At 41.7% G+C, this 25,281-nt stretch overlaps 2 protein-coding genes across 3 annotated transcripts in view; one reads left to right on the plus strand and one right to left on the minus strand.

Annotated features, from left to right (window-relative positions):
* Window positions 1-5,875, plus strand: part of loxhd1a (lipoxygenase homology PLAT domains 1a) — a 38,988-nt gene extending 33,113 nt beyond the window's left edge. The window contains exons 38-42 of the mRNA XM_069673370.1: window positions 2,507-2,692; window positions 2,846-3,016; window positions 3,385-3,523; window positions 3,815-3,970; window positions 5,020-5,875. Of these exons, the coding sequence (XP_069529471.1) occupies window positions 2,507-2,692; window positions 2,846-3,016; window positions 3,385-3,523; window positions 3,815-3,970; window positions 5,020-5,500 (1,133 nt within the window). The 3' untranslated portion in view covers window positions 5,501-5,875. The remainder of the gene's footprint in view (window positions 1-2,506; window positions 2,693-2,845; window positions 3,017-3,384; window positions 3,524-3,814; window positions 3,971-5,019) is intronic.
* Window positions 5,876-10,898: 5,023 nt separating this feature from the next.
* Window positions 10,899-23,285, minus strand: ark2ca (arkadia (RNF111) C-terminal like ring finger ubiquitin ligase 2Ca). Of its 2 annotated transcripts, none has more exons than XM_069673947.1 (8): window positions 23,127-23,285; window positions 15,150-15,453; window positions 14,875-15,003; window positions 14,605-14,734; window positions 13,609-13,713; window positions 13,285-13,380; window positions 13,085-13,185; window positions 10,899-11,658 (listed from the first exon to the last, which is right to left on the minus strand). In XM_069673947.1, exons 1-8 carry the CDS (start codon window positions 23,185-23,187, stop codon window positions 11,541-11,543), a joined length of 1,044 nt encoding a protein of 347 aa, XP_069530048.1. In that variant the 5' UTR covers window positions 23,188-23,285; the 3' UTR covers window positions 10,899-11,540. The 2 variants fall into 2 exon arrangements, with proteins under 2 accessions (XP_069530048.1, XP_069530046.1); XM_069673945.1 differs by having other exon boundaries at window positions 14,875-15,021; window positions 23,127-23,258.
* Between the last annotated feature and the right edge of the window lie 1,996 nt (window positions 23,286-25,281).

Raw genomic sequence — 25,281 nt, forward strand, 5'->3', positions numbered from 1 at the left:
GACCCGTGTGACATGTGGAAGTGGAAGTGGAATAATTCATGTTTGACTCAGACAAGGTAATGAAAGAAATCCTCTCCAGAAACCCTCCACACAGCTTTGCTCCCGCTTTTCTTCATGCAGTATTTTCTGTAGCTCAGCAGCGCTGCTGATCAATACGATAGCATAGCGAGAATTCTGAGCCGACTTCAAAGGGCCGCTCTCTGCCCTTGGCAGTTACTGGAAGCTAAGATGTAGCCCTGCACCACCACTGAGGCTCTGGGAGGAATAATGAGCCGGCAGATAGACACACACACACACACAAGCGTGCAGACAACATTACATAGGCGACACTCTGTGTAAGGTAATGGTCTCCCTTGGGATTATTATGAAGGGATCTGCAAGTATAGAGTGAAGAAGCACTGAATGTTGAGTACGTACACGTACATATATAGAAGCGTATGAAAAGAAACATAAAACAGAATTCTTTCAGTCATTTCAGGAATTTCTATCGTGCTATTGCTACTTAGCTAGTCCCAGCTCAGAGTAGAGACTCGTGTAAAACTGGGCCACTGAAAACATGCTGCAGACTGAGTGAGGTTTGTGCTCACCATCGCCCTACACATTCCCTCAGTGTCTAACTCACTGTAATGAAAGAATAAAGCACAGAGGAATCATAGACGTGCTGTCTGAGTCAGAGGACGCAGCTTCCTCTGCTGCTCATTTTACTCTCTCACATAATGTGGATGGTTCGGTGAGCTGAAGAGTTTCCTCGGGGCTTTGCAATCCCAGTATTTATTTCAACAAATAATTCAACACATCACTGCAATAGTTCATGTGCATTGCAGTTTAAAAGATCCACATCAAAGCAAGCACTTTATAATTTATAATCCCCACACTCCATAACAGCTCACAGATGACGTCAAGAACAGTTTTGTATTTAAATGTTCATGAATTTCATGCTTTAGTCAGAATTATATAAAATATACTTTGAGAGATGCATCAAAAACAAAAGTTTAAATGAAACTATACTGTTTTTGTGAGGGCACTTAACCTTTCGGCCCTGTGAGAGTGGTGAAAGAATCCACTCACTGCAATCAGGTGTGTGTGGCACTGATTGGCTTTGATTAAGCCCAGGTGTGGGGAGTCTTCATATACCCTGAGTCTCCAGTGCCCTGGGCTGACTCATTATCTCACCTTCAGAGGTAGTGAGAGGTTCTCCATGTGGCTTCTCTAGTTGTCGGTGTATCTGCAAACACCAACTCAGAACTTTGTGTGTATTTGTGGTTAATTGCCTGTTTCCCAGGAAATAATTTGGGGTGCTGGAGAGTTTGTGTGACTCCAGCCTTTTGGGTTATCAAAGGCCTCCCGGGCAGCCTTTGCCTTTAGCTTCGAGTTTTCTGGGTCTCCTGGACAATTTTGGTTTTCAGTCAGCTGCTTGGCAGCGGTGATTTAGTTAATCATTTTAGTGCTTTATTTCATTAAGGAAGCCTGTAGCAGCTCTATACAGTTTTGTTGTCTTTTCCTCCCCTTTCCAATTCTTTGCTACTGTGATTTTGTTGTTATGCCTCTGGGATAACTTTGAGACACCCCTGGGTCTGCACCTGCATCCCACTCCCCCCCCCTTTCCTGACAGTTTTGAGCATCCTGGTTGTTATTATGCTAAATTTATAGACTGTATAAGAAGTGCCTTAAAGCTGCCTTCTTTGAAATGGCCAGCAGGGGGCGACTGCACTGGTTACAAAAAAATAATTTATGGAAACATGATAAATTACATTACTTTTCAGTCGATATAGGGACCTGTGTCCACTAATGCCGTTTTTTGGGCTGGTAGCATGTATTTTTTACAAAACCAGTGCAGTTCAGCGTTTTCAGTGCTCAGCGCCCTCAGCACAAAACACCCTTGGCGTCAGCTGTTTTTAGTTGCTGCGCTCACAGTGCTCTCAATTGAAAATAATATAAGTTTTGGAACACTGCTGCGCTCGTCAATGTGAATTCTTCCTCACCAACCAATCAAAATCACGAAGGGGTGGGTCTTCCAATATCAACTTTGTCAACAACAATGGCGGAGGAGAAGCTAATCCTTTCTTTTTTCGAGGATACAATTTTTAGGTCTAGAGTTGCTGCTAATGCCAGGACACGATTCCTTTACATTGGATTTATGTTTTTTTTTTGTAACATTGCCTTGAATAAAAGCGATTATTAAGCATACAGAACAATTTAAAACAGACTTAACAGTCACCACCAACGAAATCGGAAGTGCCGCCAGACAGCTTTCGTAACCTAGCAACAGTAAGTGCCGTACAAAACACGTTGTTAGTGGACACAGGCCCTTTATAGATGGAGTAAACATTTTCCTAACTGTTTTTTTTTGTCTCATTCATCGATTTTAAGCCTCATTAAATACAGCATGATGTTTAGTTTGAATAATGATGAGGCTACTTAAAAAGACAATGCAGGGTATGTTTAGGGGCGTGGCTACCTGTTCTTGACACGTTGCTAACAGGTCGACTCTCTCCTGTCTCCTCAGGGGCAGGTACCGATGCCAATGTGTGGGTCATCGTCTTTGGAGAGAACGGAGACACGGGGACGCTGGCATTGAAAGAGTGCAACAAGTCCAACAAGTTTGAGCGCAAGCAGGTGGACACATTTCGCTTCTCAGATATCCTCAGCCTGGGGGAGCTCTCCAAAGTGCGAGTGTGGCACGACAACACAGGTCAGGCATCGATACATGCAGTCAGACTGCATGATGGGCTGATTAAATCTGTAATGTGTCTTTAAGGGAATCTTTGGAACAATGAAGAAACCCTGGGAGCACTTACCGTTTTTACCTACTGTCTTTTTTACTTCCTGATTCCCCTACATCCAGGTCTCGCTTCAGGATGGCACCTGGACTATATTGATGTCAAGGATGAGCTCATGGACAAAACATTCCGTTTCCCCTGCGACCGCTGGCTGGCCAAGAATGACGACGATGGACAGATAATGAGGGAACTGGCCTGTGCTAACAACGACTACTTAGACCTCAACGAGAAGACGAGTAAGGCAACACATTTTAAAGTCGTTATTCTCAGGACCCGCTTTATCTTACAACACCTGAGATGCAGTTTAATACTACAGGTCTAAGAATCATGGGGGAAGTAGCAACTTTTATATCTCTATACAGTGCAGCCAACAAACTGACTGTTCTAATAAAGACGTCCGTCAGGTTTTTTCTTAAAATTGCTGATTGCAGTCAGTGCTAAGTTTGGTCCTTTGGCTCTTTCACAATAAAAGCCACCCTGTGTTTTACAACACTTTTAATTTTTGGCACTTTTTAAATAAGCTCATAAATGTGCTGATTATCTGTGTGGAAATTATGAGTTGCCTGTGACATATCCTCTTATTGTCCATGTTTTCTCTCTGAAGAGTACGAAATTTGTACCACAACTGGAGACATGGCTGAGGCAGAAACCAAAGAAAATGCCTGGATCGTACTGGAGGGGAAGAAGGGCCGATCAAAAGAATTTGTAATGGAGAACTCCTCGAAGAAGAAGAGGTTCTTGCGGTAGGTACTTGAGATTAACTCAATGAGCTGCAACTTGTATGCATGAAGAAGCTTAAAGAAGATGTGCTTTCTCTCCTTCTTATTCTACCTTTACACTTATTATGATAATCCCACCAGTAGCAAGCACTTGAGCTCAGAGCAACACTGCAATCCGCTGTTACAACATTACATCATCTGGAGAAAATTCATTCTGACACAGAGCAAATTGGCAGTGACATGAATTTAAAGCATTTGGCCTAATTTAAAAGAAAAGCTACTCACTCTTGCGTGCTTATTTTCCTCTCTTTTTAGGGGAAATGTTGACAGGTTTGAGTTTTCATCCAAGAACTTGGGCGACATTGTTGGTATCTGCCTCGGACACACGCCCAAGGATGGAAAGAAAGTGAAGGGGGAGTTTTTCTGGTTTGTGGAGGAGGTCGTCGTCACTGAAAGGGAACTGGGAAACAAGTAAGACATCGGTTACTGCGGAATGAACTGTATGCACCCGTTCACCATATTTACACGGCTGCCATTTTCCTCTGACATGATGCTAAGGGTGGTTAGCTAAAATGCTGTTTTAATATTGTGCTGCTGTGTTGTAGGGTTTAAATCATATGAATTATATATATATATATTTTCACCGCTTCTTGATTTATCAGCAACTGTTCAAATCTGTAAAGACATCAGGCCATATTTCAAGTAAAAACATATTTGATAACCCATTAGCGACCATTTAAAAACAGCTAACATTAGCTGTCAACCTCTTACTAGCTAATTTTATTAGCTGTGTCCCTGGGGCCCAGCCTTCATCGGAGGGGGTCTACGGAGGATTTAGCATTCAAAGCCGGTGTAGGCCGTTAAAGCCGAACTGAAAGGAGACGCTCTGGTCTACAAAGGATTTCCTGTTTGTGTCACCAGCTGTTCCCACCCTTACCCTTGCGTCACCAAACGCGGCTTCTGTTGCCCAGCAACCGGTAGCTAGCGGGCTAACTACCTATCAACTAACGTCACTTAACTTAACCTATTATTTTAAAGATAATTTGTTTCAAGGCCCCTTTCATTTTCACTTCTGTGGCGCAATAGGCCTTCAAATACAGCCTTCGAAGGATGCAACCCCTGGATTGGGACACAGCTATCGTTTGATAGTTTTAAACCATATAATGGGAAGGCATAAATTTCAAGCTAACAGTCTTGTAAGCTAGCTGACGGTCATGCTAGCTAGTAATTAGTATAATGCTAACGTTAGCTGTTGGTACCTATTAAATATTGTTTTCAACTTTAAAAATAGAGGGATATCACTCCAGGTGTTCACTATAATTTCTCTATTTAGTTGCTAATCAATTGAGAAATGAACAAATATTAACAATTTGACAATTTGCTACTTTAATATGATTTATAACCTAGAACAAAGCTTCGCACCCTGACCATGACATCAGGGGAAAATGGCCGCTGTGTGAATTCAGTGAATGCAGGAGTTATTCATACATACTGTCTTCTCTGTATCATCACCTCTCCAGGTACATCTTCAGTTGCAAAGTCCCCATCCCTCTCTCTCCAAAAAGGGATGACTTCTTGACCTTTGAGTGCACGAAGGCCATCGAGAGCTTCGCCAGTAAAGCTCGGAGCCTTGTGCCCGTCAAGTACGAGATCATCGTCATCACGGGCGATGAGAAGGGAGCAGGAACAGATGCCAACGTTTTCATCACTATCTACGGCACCAACGGTGACTCAGGCTGCCGTCAGCTGCGGCAGAAGTTTCGTAACCTTTTCGAGCGTGAGCAGACTGATCGCTTCGTTCTGGAAATGCTGGACATGGGAGAGCTGCAGAAAGTTCGGCTGGAGCACGACAACTCTGGCCTGAGCCCCGGCTGGCTGCTAGACCGCGTGGAAGTCACAAACACAGCCAATGGTGTCACCACCATCTTCCTTTGTGGGAAGTGGCTGGACACTGAGAGGGCCGACGGACAGATCGTCAGGGTCTTTTACCCGAAATATTAGAAGTATTATTATTGTATTTATAAAAACTACCACTGCAGAGAAATCTCCACTCATGTTTAACAGTAATGACCAAAGAGATTCTGCTCTGGCAAGTTTAACATCTCAGGAACTGAGACGGATTTTTATACTCATAGTTTGTTTTTTATTATGTCAATGTTTAATAATATCTGGGAATATAGCCTTCAGTGAAATACTGTGACAATAACTTCTTAGGTCAGGAAGCTGAATGTGCCATTCTTTATAAGTTTCATACGCCAGGGATGGTTTGCTCAGTTGTTTTGTTGTACTGGAGGTTTTATAAAAGATTAAAGTCTTTTGTAATTCTCAGAATCACAGCTTTAAATGTGTTTTACTGACTGCTGTGTCAATGCAAACAACATCTACATAAGCAGAACTTTATTTTAAAGCTGCAGGGATAAATAATTCTATATGAGCAATGGCTTGGGGCGCCAGTTTAGCTCAGGGATTAAATCGTGCGTGCCATATACAGAGACCACAGACCCCGGGTTTGACTCCCGCCCTCTGCCCCTGTCACCCCCACTCTCTCTTCCCCTGTTTTGCAACACTATCCACTGTCCTCACTCTCTCTCTCAATAAAGGCATTAAAGGCCAACAAATAAATGAAAAATAAATAAATAAATAAAAACAATGGTTTAAAGACGTGAGTGCAGAATGGAATACAAACCCACAGATATTTAAGCTAGCTCTGCAGTTAGCGCTACATGAGCATTTTAGCATTGTTTAGTTCTTTGTTTTTATGGCTAGCACCTTTCCTTGTCTTGGTACATTATATTCAACACTTAAATTATTCTGTTTCTTTATGCAGACTGTTATTTTCAGCCAAAAAGCTCTAGTAAATCCGCTGTACACCACCTGCTTAGCAGCAAAAAGTAGACTGATACAGTTAGCGACATGCTAGTTAGAATTGTGGAGCATTTAGCAGATAAAGATCCACAAATTTCCCTCAAAACAGCTGAAAGAAGATGGAATATTGACCTTACTTTCAACGGTTGACCAAAGAAAAAACTAATTCATGTTAACTGTGCTCTGTGACTGTGAAGTGTGTAAAAAGCTGTTAGCTAACTGTTAGCTAATGTGTTAGCCTTAGTACAACTCATAAGGTTGAGTGTCAGTTTTGTGGTTCCAGCTTGTTCTGCTGCCCCCCAAGTGGCCAGAAAATTAATTATTGCTCATTTAAATTCAAGTTAAGGTTTTAGAGTTATAAATATGTCAAGATGAATTTTTGAAAAATGCGTATTTGATGCACATCCCATCTAGAATTGTAAATAATCACGACGGCTGCACGTTTCAATTTTTTTTTTCTCCATTTTACCTACTACCAGTGTTTTAAAAGTCAGAGGGTTGAATTATATCCATATTTGATCATCTGGGTGAAAAGCTATCACCATTAAATAACAGAATATAAGACATTAAAAAACAAGTACTCATCCATTTTATCCAATTTATTACAAAAAGAGCACATACAAAAGGATAATATACAAGCCATGAAATAAAATTAAAAAACAAAACAGTTTGGGTTTAGCAATGCAACTTTTGAAATCATTATCATTATTATTAGTAGTAATAATAAATAAAGTACAAAATTCCACCACACGTGAATCTAACATTTACGCATAATATGCTCATCCATTTCTTCATCAACACACTCATCACATTAATGCGCTATTGCTTTAATATTAATGATAAATAGTTCTATTTTCAGATAAAATATCCTATATTGAAAAACATTGCGCAGTCACAGCTAAAACAGCAGAGTTTCGTACAAGGATGGCGGCAGCCCTTTCACTGGCACTTTTTGGGATATTTTCTCTTCAGCTTTGTTTTTCAGTTTCAAACGGCAACAAAATTCATATTTTTTTTCTGTTATATTCTTTGTATATATTTTCACCATATACTATTCAACCATTGAGACTATATTGAAACCTGAGAAAACATGCATTTTTAGAAAAGGTTGTGCTTTAAATCCTTGCTTTCCTTTTAGACTGTGAAAGGAACCAGGATAGATCTGAGAGGAGAGATGGACGGTAAAAGAAAAAGTAGCAAATAGAAGATAAACAGAACAGAGAAATGAAATAAAGTAGGATTGTTGTAGTGTTTGTAAAGCCCACAGTGACATATGCCTCTTCATAGAACTATTTCCACAATATATGATGCAAACCAGCAGCTTTTTTGACTTGAATTTTGAGGATAATGGCTTTTGTACACACCTGTCAGATGTTGTCTTAGCTCCTTCATTTTAATTAATAATGCAACCAATAAGGCATGGTGGCTTCATGGACTGATTGTTTTGAATGGTCTCAGTAATATGGAAGTATCTCCTAACACTTAAAGCGAGGCACTTGTTATGCTTAATCAAACAAAGAGGAAGAGAAACACCAGAGAGAAGAAAATCAAAGATAGATACAAAGAGTTAAAGCGAAGGAACATGCTTCACAGATGATCATTATTAAGACCCATAGTGCATTGTGAGAAGCAGAGCATACAAAATAAAAGCCCGAGTTTTTAGTGAGAATATTAAATAATCTAAACTAACTTTTTTTTGCCAGTGAGAGGGTTCCCATAGTTAAACGAGTGAGTGCAAAACAAAAAAATCACAAACTAAAAAAAAAAAAGAAATTCACTTCATTGCAGTTTGTCCACTACATCACAGCATGGGGGATCCGAGAAATTGCATTGAATGGAATGTAACCAAGATCCACAGCACCACATGAGAGGGAGAGAGAAAGAGAGAGAGAGAGCAAGAGAGAGCAAGAAAGAAAGAAAGAGAGAAAGAGAGAGACGGAGAGCGGGCTCAGTAGCTCAGCCTTGGACAGTAAACATCGCACAGCCAGCTTGTGGAGATCAAACAGCAGGGCGTCTTTAACTTTAGTGTTCCAAAAAGTACAACTGCATGCAAAGCATTCCCATTTAAAACAATGCAAAAATGAGGTAATAGTTTTTTTCATAGCATTTTTGTGTTATTTCTAAATAAATAAATTATGATTCAGTCGCCCCCCCAAGAAAAAAACTATATAAAATTAAATACATACCCACAATATCTACAGTTAGTAATAAATTATGATTGTTAAATACTTAAGGCATCTCAACTGACAACACCCTGTGTAAACTATGAAAATTTCATCACAGATGACTCCACTACAGGAGGAGGCAGAGTCGACACCGGCAGTGCACAAGACAGGGAGAACCTCGTCATTGTTAAGTGATCCTCTGGGCCAATCCATAACTATCACAGTGCATAGGACAGTGAGGGTCCTAAAGGTGTCTTTTCACAGGAGAACTAGTCGTGCTAATGCTGCGTTTCCACCGCAAGAAATTTCCCCAAGGACTAGGACTTTAGGATGTACAAAGTGTATTTCTACTGCATGGACCAGTCTTGGTGAACTTTTGGGGCGTAAATTAAGTCCCAGGAACTTATCTTACACCCCCAAGAGATACAAGAGTGCCACTACTAGGAGGGTGGAACTTTGCAGGAACTAGGGTCTAGGTACTTATGGAGATACTGTTTCCACTGCAGGGACCAGGGTCTAAATTAAGTCTTGGGGAGCTTTTGGGGGGTAAATTAAGTCCCAGGAACTTTATTTTACACCCCAAAAGATACAATAATGCCCCTACTTTGAGCGTGGAACTTTGAAGGAATTAAGTCTAGGGACTTAGGGAGATACTGTTTCCACTGCAGGGACCAGGGTCTAAGTAAAGTCCCTGGAACTGTATATCAGCCCCCAAAAGGGCCCTGCTAGAGGAGTATTACTTTCTAAAAGCACCAGACTTTTGGAAAGGACTTGCAGCGCTTGACATTTCTGATTGGTTGGGTACTCGTTGCATTCAGTAGAGCCTTTCACTCTTCAGCAGAACAATTAACCAGATCTTCATGGGTCTTAAGACCTTGATGGAAACGCCAACAACAATGGGCAGGAGGAACCTTTTAAAGCCTCAAAGAGTAGCCCCTGGTCCTATAGACAACAGAAGGACAACTGGTTAGACTAATGTGGTGTTTCTTCTGGAGGAACTTAGGAAGGACCAGGGTCTAAATAAAGTCCCTGGAACTTTTTTAAAGCACCCAACAGGTCCCTGATAGGCAAGTAGTACTGTTTGAAAGTACCGGGACTTTTGGGTTGGACTTTCAATGCTGAACATTTCTGATTACTACAGTACTTGCAGAATTAAGGAGACACTTTCTCACCTCAGCAGACTAATTTGCATAATATTCACAGGATTTTATACCTTGGCGGAAACGCAAACAAAAAGGCCTTTAAGGACCTTTTAATCCCTTGAAAAGGAGTCCCTGGTCCTAATAGTCCTGGGTTTTTTTGGTGGAGACGCAGCTTTAGTAGTGAGTGAAAGGATGTTTCTTTTCCCCCTGTTGTGCCGTTTTGTGTCTGTGTGCACTGCAAGAGTGAGGCTGCCTCCGTCGCACCACGTTCTACATGTTCTAGCAATACAGCATAGCAACCAGCATAGCAACCACGAGGGGAGGTCTGTCACACAAATACACAAGATCAATACGCAAGCTCCTCTCTCTGCTGAAACACTGCATGAATCTAGACCTAAATATAAACCAACGCAAACGCAATACCAAGGAAAAAACCTTTTTGTTGCTATATAACTATTGTCACATGTGCTTGTTCTTTAGGCAATAAGGTAAACATCACAAAGAGGATCCCAGCGCCGCCACCAAAGGGGACCGCATGAACACACGCTACAAGTCAGGGGAGCAGCCGCTGACACCGTGCTCATTTTTTTTGTTTGTTTGTTTGTTAGTGTTGAGAAGATAGTCACAGCTCAGATTAACTAAGTCATGCAAAGCCATCTCTGTACCGTTTTAAACTGCAGAAACGCTACCAAAGCAGCCGTCCAAGTCGACAATGAAACATGCATTTTTTTTTAAGCACACACTGATCTGCCTCTGGCCCCGCGCCAGATGAAGATGCAGGTACAAGGGCAGCTAAATCTTCCTCCTACCATCCTCTGCAGCGCATCAAAGTTTCCTTTTTTCATCCTTTTTTTTTTTGGCTTTGTGTTGTATAAGCACTCCAGTGGCCATGCTGTTAACCTACAGTGAGTCTAGGTGTAGCACACACACACACTCACCAGTTGCATTTCCTGGACATCCACACATTTGTTCTACACATTCCTGAAGTCACACACAGCAGGGAAGAGCACACGCACACGTAAACCTGCTTGAGGCTCAAGCTACACTGTGACAGAATGCATTTTGGTAAAACACTTTCTACCTATTCTGAAATTTTAGAACACGCACACGACGACTCGATCACTCGGCTCGGCTTCCACGGCAGTGAAAGAGACCTACTCGCACAACACCAACCCAAGGTAAATGTACAAGTGTATTGCAAAATGTCAAAGCTGCATGATAGAATTAAAACACTCAGCTAGCTGGTGCAGCGACCGCGCACCAGATTATCACTTGTTGGTTACTGCTACTCTACTACGACCACAAATGATCTTTAGGTAAACATGGCATCAGAGCATTTAGCTTTTCTTGTGTGGCAGAATATTCACTTTGATTGAAGTGTGTTTGAAAAGAGAGAAATATATATTTCATATATATATTTATATATATAGAAAGAGAGAGAGAAAAAGAGAGAAAGTAGCCAGCTCAGTGTGGGGTTATGTGTTTTCCACTCTCAGGATATTTAGTCATGGCTTTGAGGACATGCTACACAGCCCGCGGCTACCTACAGTACAACACCACAACAGCAACAACACCCCACTTACAACCAGCAAGCTACAAGTAAACCCTGTGTACATGAGTATGTGTGTGTCTGTGTGTCTTTTGCCTCCAGAAGGATGTGCTTTTTAGTAAAGAGAGTCCTTGGCGGCCTCTCGTGCAGTTAGTTGTCCTGGCTTGGCTCAGTTAAAGCGTGAGTCAGAAGAAGGGTGATGATGTCACATGGAGTCTGGAGACATTTGGCAAAGCACCCAACGAGGGAGGAGGGGGTGGAAGAAAGCAGGAACCACATGAGAGTGATTGACAAGGAGGGGGGAGGGGGTTTATATCTCATCAGCTGTCGGGGTTCAGCTGTGTTTCGATGTCAACTCGACAGATTGGACACTTCCTGCTTGTGGCCAGCCATTGGTCGACGCAGCCCTGGTGGAAGAGGTGCATGCAGGGTAATCTCCTGGAGGACAGAGAGACACAGAGACACGGGGTCAGTGTTTATTCACAAGCATGACTCTCCCTCAGAGGATACAATTATGTGCTTGCAGAGAACTTCTGAAACCAGCAGGGAGTTAATTCTGTTCATTCAGGCATGCAGAGGCGACTTCTGTTGAGTCATCAATCCTCCGAGACGCCCAGACAGCTGAGACTCCATATGCTGTAAACCGACTCTCTCTGCTCGTCCCAAGGCGCTGCTCCTGCCCCCGAATCTCAACCCCCCAACCTGGTTTTTAATGCGTGTGTGTGCACGTGCTTAAGTCAGCTTCTGACTGAGAGTTAAATGAGAAGCCAGATTCCATCCTCCAATCCCTCCGTTAAATATTTAGGTGGAACCCAGCAGCTGGTTAGCTTAGCTTATTACAAAGACTGGAAACAGTCTAGCCTGGTTCAGTCAGACAGGAGCAAAATCAGCCTTCTTATTGTCTTAGCTATAGCTCTGTCAGCTGTTTCACACTCAATCATTAAAGGAGCAATTCTCCCCGGAAAAAGTCGTGGTTTCACACGTTCTACATTCCTACAACACCCAGCATGCATTGCGCCCCTTCCTCTGAAAGGAACGGCCCAGCGAGAGACGCTGGAGTGAAATACTACTGTTTTCACTGCAGGCTATGGCTCAGAGCGGTACAGAATCTGAAATACGACGAGAATATACCGGTGGATCGTCTAAAAAATCTTCAGGTCTGCAGTCTACATTTCAAACCTGAGGATTTTGAACGAGACATGACAACAGAGGCGGGCATTGTAGATTGATAAAGTGTAGTTTAGCGAGCTCCCTGGCCTCCGCCAGATGACGTGTTTTATGTAGTCTGGCGGAGGTTTTCCAGGGCCCATTGGAGAAGCGCATAGCGTCATCCAAAGGCACAGAGCGAGATTGCATTTTTTTCCTACCGTAATGGCATTAGCTCCTCGTAATAGCATGAGAGGACTGAGGTTGAAAATCAGCGAACTGGCCCTTTAAGATTAAAGTGGCACTTGTTCTAATAAGGAGTGACACTGTATGGCTAATGTGAGGAGTAGGGAGTATATGGCTCTTAGCTAATGGTTGGTGATATATTAGCACTCACTACCAAATTTAATTAGCAGCAGATGGTTCACAGAGTTCAAATGCTAATTTACAAATGACCATGTCTGAAACATTTTAGGTGAAAACACAAAATATTTCTTTCAAGGAATAGTTTGACATTTTGAGAAATATGTCTATTCACAGTTTGATGAGAAGACCGATACCACTCTGTGTGCAGACATGAGATACGATCGTTTCATCTAAATGTCTGACGGAAAGCAAGCTGACGAGTGTGTTTCCCAAAATGTCAAACTTCTGATTGTTGTTTTTATTTTGTTTTTGGTGAAAATGATCGATCGTGGCGCTAAAAATCTCCTCTGACCTGACGTCCTCTCCGTCCTCCAGCATGGACAGACAGATGGTGCACTTCTCATCCACATCTGTTTCCTCCTCCTCTCCGATCTTCAGCTGCAGGGGCTTTCTCTGTTAGCGGGTCAGATTACACAGAGACAAAAGGCAGGGTCAGAAAAGCCCAAAGTGAATGAATCCACTACTTTAAGTCTTTGTGTTATAATGACTCACCTTCTTGTATTTGTGTGGAAAGGTGAACCTCTCTATGGTCGTCTGAACAGCTCCTCTGTTGACACTCCCCAGCCGGTCCTCCAGCTGTAACAGCTCCTGAATTAGTCAACATGTAATATAATCAATTCAAGCTACTGAATGGACAGAGATTATTTCCAAGGTCAGAACTCTGAAGCTAAAATCTTAAGATAACATGGACAAGAAGTCCTAAAGGTTTTGGAAAACTGGAAAACTCAAACAAACAGAACAGTGTAGTATGGAGGAAGGTTCAAGCTTCCTGACACACTGAGGGGGTGTATGAAATGTATTTAGAGATATATTTACCTCATAACTCTCTCGCACAGCGGTGGCGTGCCTTGAAGGATTCAGACTCTGCAGTGCCAACAGGTGCAGCTGGGGGTATGGGTAGTTTCTGATTTCATGCACAACCTAGAAAAAGAGAAGCCATCTTTAATTTCAGCAATGTTTATCCTGTAGTCAGGCAGAGTTTCTGTCCATTGTTTTTAATGACTCTGCCAACCAGTCAAGTTTTGTACTTCCATCAGTTTTTCCCACAGAATGACAGTTTGAGTGCGGCCCGGACGGCGGATGGCGAATGTTTTGAAAGTATTTGAACAAATCGATTACCATAAAACCTTAACAACTGCAAAAAGTAATTTACACATCGACAACAGGAGGGACAAAGTCGATGTTTTCACCAAATATGAAAACATTTCCTTGTGGCGTTCCTGACAAGAACAGGATGGAAATAATGGCCAGAAAAGTGTTCTTCCAGGACCTTATGACGTCACAGTAAAGTTCACCTTTGACCTTTTTGAAAGTGTCATCATTCCGTCCTTGAAGCTTATTAAATATTTGTGTGAAATTGTATAATTTACGTATGAATTCTTGAGTTATTGCAAATAAAAACGATCTCTTAGGGGTCACAGTGACTGAAACCTTTGACCTTTGACCATCATTCTTGAGTGCTAAAATTGAAGATATTCTCTCTGAAGAATTGTGTTCCCAACAATGAGATGGGCCGGAAAACATCATGCCTCAGGTCGTCACAGACACGGAGGCTTAAAAACCTCATCTCAGCTCAAAGCCTGGAGCTCAAGGCTACATTAGCCTCTAGTAGCATAATGCATCCGTATCTTCAAGTGATCTGTGGGTGTTCTAGTTGCATTGTGGGTAAGAATATTTGGAATAAAAAATATCTCTGGTTCTGCATCAGTGGAGGAAAAACCTTCCCTTACAGGTCAATATATTTCCGGAACATAAAAGAAATTGAAGGATAAGTATGATCTTAGAATATAAATAGCAGAGGGACAAACGTACCACTTGTGCAGACGATGTGTTCCTGGGGAAGTGGTGCATTCGAGGCGAGGCCAGGTAATGCTGATAGTGCTGCGGGAGCTGCTGGAGCTGGTACTGGTGATGAGGAAGGCCAGCATCAACGCTGAGATCCCTGCAGGCAGACAGACAGGCGACTTAATCATCACCATCAACCATGTCCGGCAACGTGACAGACAGATGGGTGCAGAGATGAAAGGACGGGATCATTTCGGGACTCAGCAGGACTGTTGTTAATACCAGACAGGGACTCACCAGTCGGTGCCTTCAGCCAGGTACCGCTGCTGCTGCTGCGTCATTGGCTGGGGGACATGGAGGGGCGGGGAGTACTCGTAGCCTGAACGCAGTCGGTGAGGGTTCAGGGGGATACGCTCCGGGGTTCTTCTGGGAAAAATAAGCAAAACTTTATTCAGTTTAAGAAATAAAAAACAGTAAAAAATAGTTGTTGAAAAGTAGACAAAACTGTTTTACTGTAGTTTGATTCATTTTCTGTGTGTGTATCTTTATCTGCATGTGGGAAATAGTTGTACCTGGAGTGCGGGAGGATCCTGCGGTGCTGCGCTTCCAGAAGCTGCTGCTGGATGAGGTATTGCTGGTGTAAGGCCTGAGGTAGGAATGGAGGCCCCGGCACATCCTGGAACTGAGGGGGTGCAGGGAGGGCAGTGAGGGGCGGCGGATGGTGCGCGGGGGGCAGGTGGGGCGCCAAGCCGGTCTGAGGCGGCTGGCTGGCGTGTCCTAGAGGGAACTCTGCTGAGATGGGCGCCTGGGGAGCGCCCAGGTGAAAGTGTCGGCAGGAGGTAGCATGGCTGTGCTGATGCCTGGTGAAGTGTGCTCCTATGGGGAATAAGTGCAAGCGATCAGTTTAATTTTAACAGACACCACATGGAGACCCAGACAAACTAGTGATGAGGACATTTTCACACACAAAACAAGCACTTTCAGACTTTCTCAGGCACACAAACACATTTAACAACATTCACACAGAGAGAACATTAAAACAGGAGAGACCCGACACAGGAAGAGACAAGACAAGACAGACAAAACAGCAGATGGAGGACACAGACACTGAGACCCCTGTGGAGCTCCGTCTAAACCCACACACATCACACCCTGTCTCTCCACTTGCCATAGCACAGCCAGCAGATAGGATGGATCTTCACTAACAGCCTGGTGAAGAAGATCTACAGCACCGAGGGTTGTCTGAGGTCCACTGCTTGTCAAATTTTACAGATTAAGGCTTTATATTATGTCTGCTGTCAAAAGGAACACATATTCATCTGTAGATTTCTCATTAAAACCCTCTACAGCAACTGAGGTGGGCTCAAAGGATTGTCCGCCCCCGCCTTTCTCCCTTCCCCCTACCTTTCCTATCAGAGGTGGAGGAGACACGAGATTGTATGCTAGTCCCACTGAATCACCTCGGTATCGAGTTGCACAAAACAATCAATACGAATTACTCCGAGCTGAGAGAAAGGAAGGCTGGGAGGAGGGTGAGACGGGGACAAACAGTCACTACTTTAGCTTCCCATTACAGGTTTCTAGCTCTCTGGAACAGGAAGCAGACGGCGTAATGCGTGTAATGAATCCTGAGTATTGTGCCTTTAAATGGACCGAGAACATGAACAGTCTGTTCAAATTAAATGACAATGTATAAAAAGGGAAGGAGGATAGGCCTAGTAGTTATTTCTTTGTGATATATTAAGCAGATTAATTCAATCAAATTTCTAAATTAGCATTAATGTAGGCTAACACAATATCCCTTTATCAAACGTGCATTCATATATCTAGTGAAATAATTTTACCTTCAATAAAATATTTGTTTATGTTCTTTTTCTGGGATTTAGAGGAGAAGCCACTCTCTCATACAGATACCACTCTTGTATCTGTACGTTCAAAATTAAGCTAAATCCAGTAGCCGGTTAGCTTACTTTAGCACCAGCACTGTAAATATGGAAACAGCTAGCCTTGTTCTGTCCAACAACTACAAAATATGCGTCCAGTACCCCTAACTCGCACTAGTTAATAAACTGTATTGTGTTTGTTTTATCTGTATCTGTAAGTGTTAAACTAAAAATGTGTTGTTTTATACAGTGCCGCCTACTAGCTTTGAGCAGTTACCAGGCAACCAGGCACAGCTCGAGGGAGTGCAGTACTTAGCTAGGTCCTAGCTTAGAAATGGTCCGGCCACTTTCTATTTGTAAGAACACACAAGATATAATGTGTTAATTTGTCAGTGTTACACATGCCTTGAGGCAGATTTTGTTACTTTTGAACAAAGCCATGCTAGCTGTTTCCTCTTGTTTCTAATTGTTATGCTAAGCTTAGCTAAGCTGCTGGACGTAGCCTTACATTATACGTAGCAATGTTTTTTATCTAACTCTCCAGATTAATTGAATTAAAAGAAGATGGTTTACAGCCAAATTTAGAAATTAGCATTAATTTAACACCCTTCAACAAACTTTCATATATCCAGTCAAATTATTTTACGAATATTTGTTTTATGTTCTCTTTCTGGGATTTAGAGGAGAAGGTCGATACCACTCTCGTTTCTGTACCTTCAATATGAGACTAAATCCAGTAGCCGGTTAGCTTACTTTAGCACCACTAGATATGGGGAAACAGCTAGCCTTGATCTGTCCAACAAGTACAAAATATGCATTCCAGTACCCGTAACTCACACTTATTAATACACTGTATTGTGTTTGTTTTATCTGTACAAGTGTTAAACTAAAAATGTGTTGTTTTATACGGTGTTATGTGGTACTGACTTTGAGCAGTAACCAGGCAACCAGGTACAGCTCCATGGTGTGCAGTAGGCTACTTGTGCTAGCTAAGAAATGGTCTGGGCACTGTTTTTTCTATTTATTGATAACACAAGATGATGTGTTAATTTGTCAGTGTTATGTGTGCATTAAGGCAGATTTTGTTACATTTTAAACAGAGCCATGCTAGATGTTTCCTTCCGTTTCTTGTTGTTTTGCTAAGCTAAGCCAAGCTAAGCGCCTGCTGGATGTAGCCTTACATTCAACGTAGCAATGTTTTAATCGAACTCTATACTAGAAATGTAAAAAAATTTGTATTTCCCAAAATTCCAAGCTATTCATTAAATAGCTAACACGACGTATTTGCTTGGTTGTTGTTTAGATAGGTTACATTTAGCCTCAGGACATAGGAAGCCAGTGAACCTTAAGAGCCCTCTGAAACAACATGTGACTGAGGAATTAGAGCAGAAATGGCAGTCTGGTCGTTTGGATTGGTTAAAGGCTGTGCATCACTTATTGTGTAAACCCTGTGACCCGGTAAGGCTGGGCTCCGTGTGAAGCTTAAAGTAAATATCAAATTATTTGTCTCTGGGCTCTTTCACAGCTCCAACCGCTGACATTAATATTTGACATACTGCAGTACTGCCAGCAGTAACAGCCCTGATTTTGTTATTGTTTCATCTCTGCTTCCACTTTGACTTACAGATATAAAACGCCTGATTGGTGCAGAACAGACCCCCACCCATCATCCATGCACAGACACACACACGCACCATTTCCATCCACCTCTCCTCACCCCTGAGCTGCTACACAGGCAGCCCCTCCCCCACGGTGTGGCTGCGGCATGGCGTCCCTGTGTGAGTGACAGCCTGTAAGCCCTGCCCAGCCGCGACTGCAGCAGTCTGACATCGAACCTGTCTCTCTCTCCCTCCCCCCTCCTCCACCTCCCCTCACTGCAGCTTTACAATCGCACCTCCTCTCTAACATAATCCTGTCTCCTGCCTGGTGCGGTGGTCTTCCATTATGTGACACTGTGAGCTGTATTTATGCAGTTTATTAAAATCCCAGCGCCTCACCGGATGATCACACTGATTAGCACACACACACAATCGCAGTGCTGGGCTAATGAGTGAAATCAGCCTGTTTGTTGTACAGTTGGACTTAAAACCTGCGTACAAATGATGCTTGAACACGACTCACTGACCTTGATATCAAACATTGGTCACATAAGGACAAAGTGGGTGCTGACTGGACGACAAAACACCTGAAATTAATGTGGTTTAAACCAGTGCAGCTACGGCAAAATAACATACATTTTACATGCTGGGTTATTTAAAAATCTGTTGCTGCTGTCGGTGTAGAAATCTGCCGAGCACATGGCTGTGTCTCAGACGCACCTTATGTCTGCACATAAATAACTCATGACTATTTCAGACATTGTGAACAGATGTAAGGCTCAAGTAGCTGGAACATGACAGAGAGAAGTCACACACTTCTCTTTAAAATCCTTTATGTTTTAAATTGTGCAGCTAAAAGCTTTAAAATTCACAGCCTCATGGCCTGTCCTGCGTGTTGTGACCAGGTGCCCCACTTAAAAACTTAAGAGCATCATTAAAAGTGTGATTTACTCTTAGATCAAGATCATTAAAAGTATCAAAAATAAATATGTGGAGGAAAAAAATTCAATATTTTGTGGGTCTGATATACACGAACAGAACTTGTCAATTAAGACTCTTACAAGATTACATAAAGTGCATTATTATTTTATCAACAAAAATAATAAACCCTTCATTTGACAATATAATTGACTTCCTGTGATGACTAATCAAAAGTCTCATCTGTGATGTAATGTGAGCTGAACTGGGTTCATTTCTGCTGTTATCACAAGCTACAAAAGGCGAGACTGGGTGACTATAGAAACTCTTCTAGACACTATAAACTGTGAGCGGCTTCTTTCTGTGACTCAACAGTCTATTTGTATAAAAGTGTCAAGGTCTGTTCTGCTTATTGGAAGATGAAACAGCCTAATGTTTACTGCATAACAGTTCACAGATGAAATAACTTTCATTTGGAGATTGAACTAAATTGATTTCTCATTATGTTTCATATGGAGAGACTCTTAAAGGAATAGTTGGACTTTCGGCGGAGAGTAAGATGAGAAGATCGATACCACTCATGTATATGTCTGGGCCAGCAGATGGTTAGCTTAGCTTAGTTTAGCCTTGGAAAAAAGGGAAACAGCTAGCTTAACTCTGTACTCTAGGTAACAAAACCCACCAAGAGCACCTCGAAGTCTCAGTAATAAACACATAGCCATTTGTTTAGTCTCTTACAAGTGTAAAAACAACACTTTGGGGGGATTGTGTGCGCCTGACCTTTTCTTGGGAGTCTATTTCAGAACAAAGGAATAGGCCAGCACACAACACAAATTAGCAACTCGGCTGTTATTTACAATGATCTTCATTCAAATTAAATAAACAATGTTAAGTAGTTAACTTCAGACGTGCTGGTGGGCAGATTTTGTTTATAAACAGAGCCGGGCTAGCTGTTTCTCGAGTTTCCAGTCATTGTGCTAAGCTAAGCTAATAGCAGCTGGCTGCAGCTTTAGTTTCACACACAGTGAAAGGTATCAATCTTCTCATCTAACTCTTGGCCAGAGAGCAAATTGGATTTTTTAGGACTTGGTATAAAGTTGAAATATAACTTTGATGAACCATACAACTGGGCCACACAACCTACACAGTGATGTAGCCCAGTGTTTATTAAAGAGAGACTCCAAAAGGTCTCTTTTGTGTAAATACTAAGAAATGAATACCTCTAAGAATTAGGTGATTTCATAACACACCATTAAACAATTCATTTGCAGTACTGTTTATACCGTGGTGTAAAAAAGTTGAATATCTTTTGGCGTATTTGACCATTTTAGAAAATGCAAATCAAGTAATTTAAGGAAATATTGGAGTTTTGCAACTTGATTTGTACGAACTACTTTGGGGTTTGTCTTATATGTAAACAGTTTCTTTTTAAGAAGACCGACTTTGTCACCATGAATATTAACATCAAAATACAAAATTACATGTACTATAACAGAGGACTGTATTCGTTTAGCCCAAAGTTATTCCAATTTTAACCAACACCAATAAACACCAATGAGTGAAAGTGAGGGAGGCTGTGTTCTGTTCTATAAACAACGGTGTAAAGGTTAGGGGGGAATGACACATGCGTGTCACATTAAATATCAATGCTAGTGTGTTTCAAAGTAAACATGCATTTCTCTTCCTTTTAATTTTGAATGCTTAAGAATTTTGATTGCCCCTACTCATAAGTAAGCAGAGCATCAACTGGAGGAAACTCTGTCAAAGACAGCTGAGAAATGAGAGCACATAAAGAGTGAGGGGACCGTCTCAGTGACAGCACAGTGTGAAAGGGAGGAGGGGGAGGAACACATGGAAATCAGCAAAAAGCACACTGAAGGTTAGAAAGAAAACTACAGTCTTTATTGGAAAATATTAGTATGTGTGGCACTGTGTGATAATAGTAATAATAAGAGTAATATCTCCTGTATAACCATAATAATAATACCATGCAAATAAAGACCAAAGGCAAGGCCCGACCATGCTCTCTGTAGGGTTAACAGAACAGAAGCAGCATCCAATGAGTAGATGTGTATGCTTACAGCACAGTTCAGTATAGCAGGGACATCTCTACACAAAGTTTACATTGGAATCTGCTGTTCAATGTGGAGAAACAAAAGTATAAAATGACCATGCATTAGGATCTAATACAAGAACATAAGGTAGAAAACCACAACCAAAGAATAAAAGACATTTTCATTCTAAAAGGAGTTCTACAGCAGTGCAGGATATACACATCCCTGTAAAATGGATAGCATTCTGGAGGTGTCTGAGGAGAGACTTGCGAGGGGGGCTGTGCATGATAGTGGATTGAAAAAGGGGTAATTTATTCTTTTTAAATGGCAAGATGAGTTAGTGCTGAGTCTCGCCAATTTACATTCAGCTAGCAGAAATAAAGGCTTTAACACATGGACAGGATTATGAGCAGCCATTTGGACGCCACTATAAACAGGTGCAGTGGACCATCAAAAGGTGAACATAGCATCACACAAATTAAAGTGATTTTTGCACTACACGTGTTGGCCAATTGGTGAATTATTGGTTGAAATAATTTAGAGAAGGTGATCATACAAGTGTTTCATGCTGGTACAATGCACCTTTGCAAATAGAGGATGGAGACGAAAAATTCAGAGAGTTCGATCAAGCCTGGCTGTAATCGAATCAGGGGAGGGGAGGATCAAAATGTATCCACTTTACAGAAATTTACAGCAGAATGTAGTCTATCCACACTGAATGGGAGAATCACAATGACAGTCTGTAGTAAAGTCTAACACTACAATGGGTTATTCACTGAAGAGCAACATGACAGTTTAAATAAAGACAGAGTGTTTTTTTTCTACAGAAGGTGTTATTCTTTAGTTTGTTACACAGAAGGATACGGTATGAGTGGGAACTCGGTTTTAATGCCAATGTCGTCTTCAGATGGAAAGAGGAAATGAGGAAGAAGGGGTTCACAATACAGCTAGATGCAGAGAACAGGCAGAGGCTACGGCAGACAGCAGCAGATGATCGTTAGCTACACAATGGAGGGGGACAAAGGTCTGAGAAATGCGGAATGTAGAGCCAGCCTCGATACTATGGAACAGGAAAAAAGAACACAAATAAAAGCACAATGAAATCATTGGTGCTACTGCATGTAGTTTTTAACAGTGCAATTATTACCACTACTATTATTATTACATAATCAACACAGATAGCCTGCTGCAATGGAGGATGATGTTATTGTTATTATGGCCAATTCAGCAAGTGGGATTATTCAGCTTTTTATTTTGTCCAGATTATCACTGCTGGTTAAATATGTATGTTTTATTATATTCTTCTTTTGTTCGTTTGTTTGTTTAAGGCCAAATGCCACCATCTTAAAGCCTATTTCTAATGGCCTGTAGTACCTCTTTATTAAAGGTATAGGCATTAGCTTACACTACCAGTATTTAATTGAAAAGAGAAGCATTAATTGACAGCTATTCATGAATGTTACATTAAAATGAGCGTAGGAAATAAGAAAAAACTCGATCCCAGTAGCACACAAAGGGGCAAACATTCCTTGTCATGTTTGCCAGCTTTTGATTCAGATACAGCTGCGTGTTTTCTTGGCCAAATTAATGAGGAGGAGGATATTAATTAGCTATATCTAAGCTAGTACACTTAGCTTTTTCGAGCCGTTACCGTAGTAACGTGTGCTAGCGGTGCGGCAGCGCAAAATAACAGTTAACACACGTAAACAGCGCGCGCAGTGAACAGATGAACCAGACCGCGCGAGCCGCTGAGCACAGCTGAGGATAAAAGAAAAGCGGGGCTGCCATTTGACAGCTGCAGTCATTTGGTGCCGTAAACAGGCCCTAACACACGGCTTCGTGTCGCTTGTAAAACATTAAACGTCTTCGGTTACAGTAAAAATGTTTTAACGGTTTTAGTTCGGGCTAAATTAGCGCGACGCTACAAGCTAGCAAGACTGATAATGTTATCTACGCTACACTGTCGCGATTATGCTGGCTTGCGTTTTTGCTAGCAGGTGTCAGCTCTGTTTACATCATTTAAGGACATTTAAAGAGAAGCAACGCCGAGAAATTTGTTAGGGTTAGGACAAAGAAATACATAAAGCTAGTCATACCTCTATTTCTAACTGAGCCGAAGACGGGGAGAACCAGATATCCAACATGTACTAACACCATCCTGGGTCCTTCTTTGTTGTGTGGGCAGCCAGCGAGACAGATGGTCCATGGAAATGATCCCCTCCAGTCCCTTGCACATTCAAACGGACAGGCTGCGCTGCCTGCACACTCAGAGCCGAGCAGCCAATCACTGGACCCCTCCGATCAGGACCCTCCGGCTTTGGCACCCTGCTCCGCCAATGGGATGAGCGCCGGGGCGGGGATGTCTGTGTTTTGGACAGCCCGCCCCCTCCATGATCCTTCAGCCCAGATAAGGGAAGGCTAACTCCATCCCAATCGGACTACTTTTCACACAGCCACATTTAATGCAGACATTATAAGTAGATTCAGCTTCACCTTACCAGTTTAATTTCCCCTCTGTTTATTTGACAAAGGACAGAGAAGAGGATTCCATAGCCTAACTCTAATAAGAATCAGTTTAGATTATCATCTAAATAATCTCCCTCATAAGATTAAAAAATATTTAAATCGTGTCATTCATTGAAAAACAACCTCTCAATATGTCATGCCTTTTCCCTCACAGTAGATATGCAAAAAAACTGTCTGTGTCCTGAAAACCTCCCTGCCTTTAGTGTTAAGCCTAAAGGGTGAAGGAACAGATGGACATGGGGAAGCTGAGGGGGTCACAAAACTCTTAGTCCCATATGTCCTCGTCTTCCAATTCCCACCATGTAATGCTATAAGCCTGCGGTGCCACACAAAGAGCTTTTCACACTGCATTACTATCAGCAGAGGTCAAATCAGTTCACTTCACTCATAAAAAATCAGACTTTTGATCTTTAATACAGTCAATTTCTCTACTTTGTACTACAGAATGTGTACAAACGATTATATGAAAACAGAAGCTAATGCAATATTACAGTTTCTTGAAAAATGTTTGCATTTAAATGCCAAATCTTAACAAAATATTTCATTTTCTCAGAGTTGCAACTGATAATTATTATCCCATTGTATTGCTTAGTCTGTGAAATGGCAAAAAAGGTAGTGAAAAATGCCTGTCACAACTACACAGAGCCCAGGGAACCAAATATTCAGTTTATAATGACAAATTGAGAAGCTTGAACAAGAGTATATTCCACCGTTATCACTATTTTTGCTTGGAAATTATGACTATATCAATAATCCAAATAGTTTTATATCTGTCATCTAATAGATCACATGCATTGCTTTTGTTATTGTCAGCGCTGTAGTAGTGCCTGGAGCAGCCATTAACAAGTGAGCTATCATTTGGAAATAAACCTTGAACAGAACTTGTACAACAAAGAATCCAAAGCTGCATCATTCAGCCTAAGACATCTGCAAGAGGAAGGACACTTATTTCTAGCTTTTGAGAGTGAGCCAGCACACTCGCTGCTCTGTGAGGCCACCACTGCCCTGTAAAAAAAATTAGCATACAGCTGATGTTCTGCCCCGGGGGTGAAAAGAGCTAGCTAAAGGGCTTTGGTTTTAGGGGAAGGGCCCCGCAGGCTGAATTGCTCCACTCCCTCATTGTCCTCTTCATGTGAACTCCATATGTCCCCCTAGCGGCAGGTGACGCAGTGTGACCTCTGACCCCGCATGCCACTTCTGTGGGTGAGGGTGAAGTTGTATTGTTCACAGCTAGGCTGTTGTCTAGACTGTTTGGCTACAAGATAAAAGAAAACAATGAGACGTCTCATTAAGTTTTCTACCTATGATGACGATAATTCTCACTCTTAAACAGATGAATAGAGACAGAGGGGACAAGACTCTAGACTACAGAAACATTTATAAGTGTGCTGCCATTTTTTAAAAATTTAAATAGATTAGAGAGAACTTTTTAAAAAGGAATTTAACTAAATTTTTTTAATAAAGCAGTTTTTTATATCTGAAAGGATTAAATAATGTTTAACAAATATCACTGTCATTAGTCCATAGACCTCAGTAACAAGTTTTTCTACGTAGTCTTGAAATCTGACTCTAAAGTCGACAGATATAACGAATGGCCGATATTAGTGGCCGATTTAGGCCTATCCCATATATCAGTATCATTTTTCAATATGCACATAAATATAAACCTTTTCATTTATGGAATACATAATGGGTGATTTAAAAACAGTGTCATCATGAAGTTTG

This window comes from Semicossyphus pulcher, unplaced genomic scaffold, assembly GCF_022749685.1.
Source record: "Semicossyphus pulcher isolate SPU_LCO1_2020_fin unplaced genomic scaffold, fSemPul1.0.p SCAF_22, whole genome shotgun sequence".
In the NCBI taxonomy this organism is placed as follows: domain Eukaryota; kingdom Metazoa; phylum Chordata; class Actinopteri; order Labriformes; family Labridae; genus Semicossyphus; species Semicossyphus pulcher.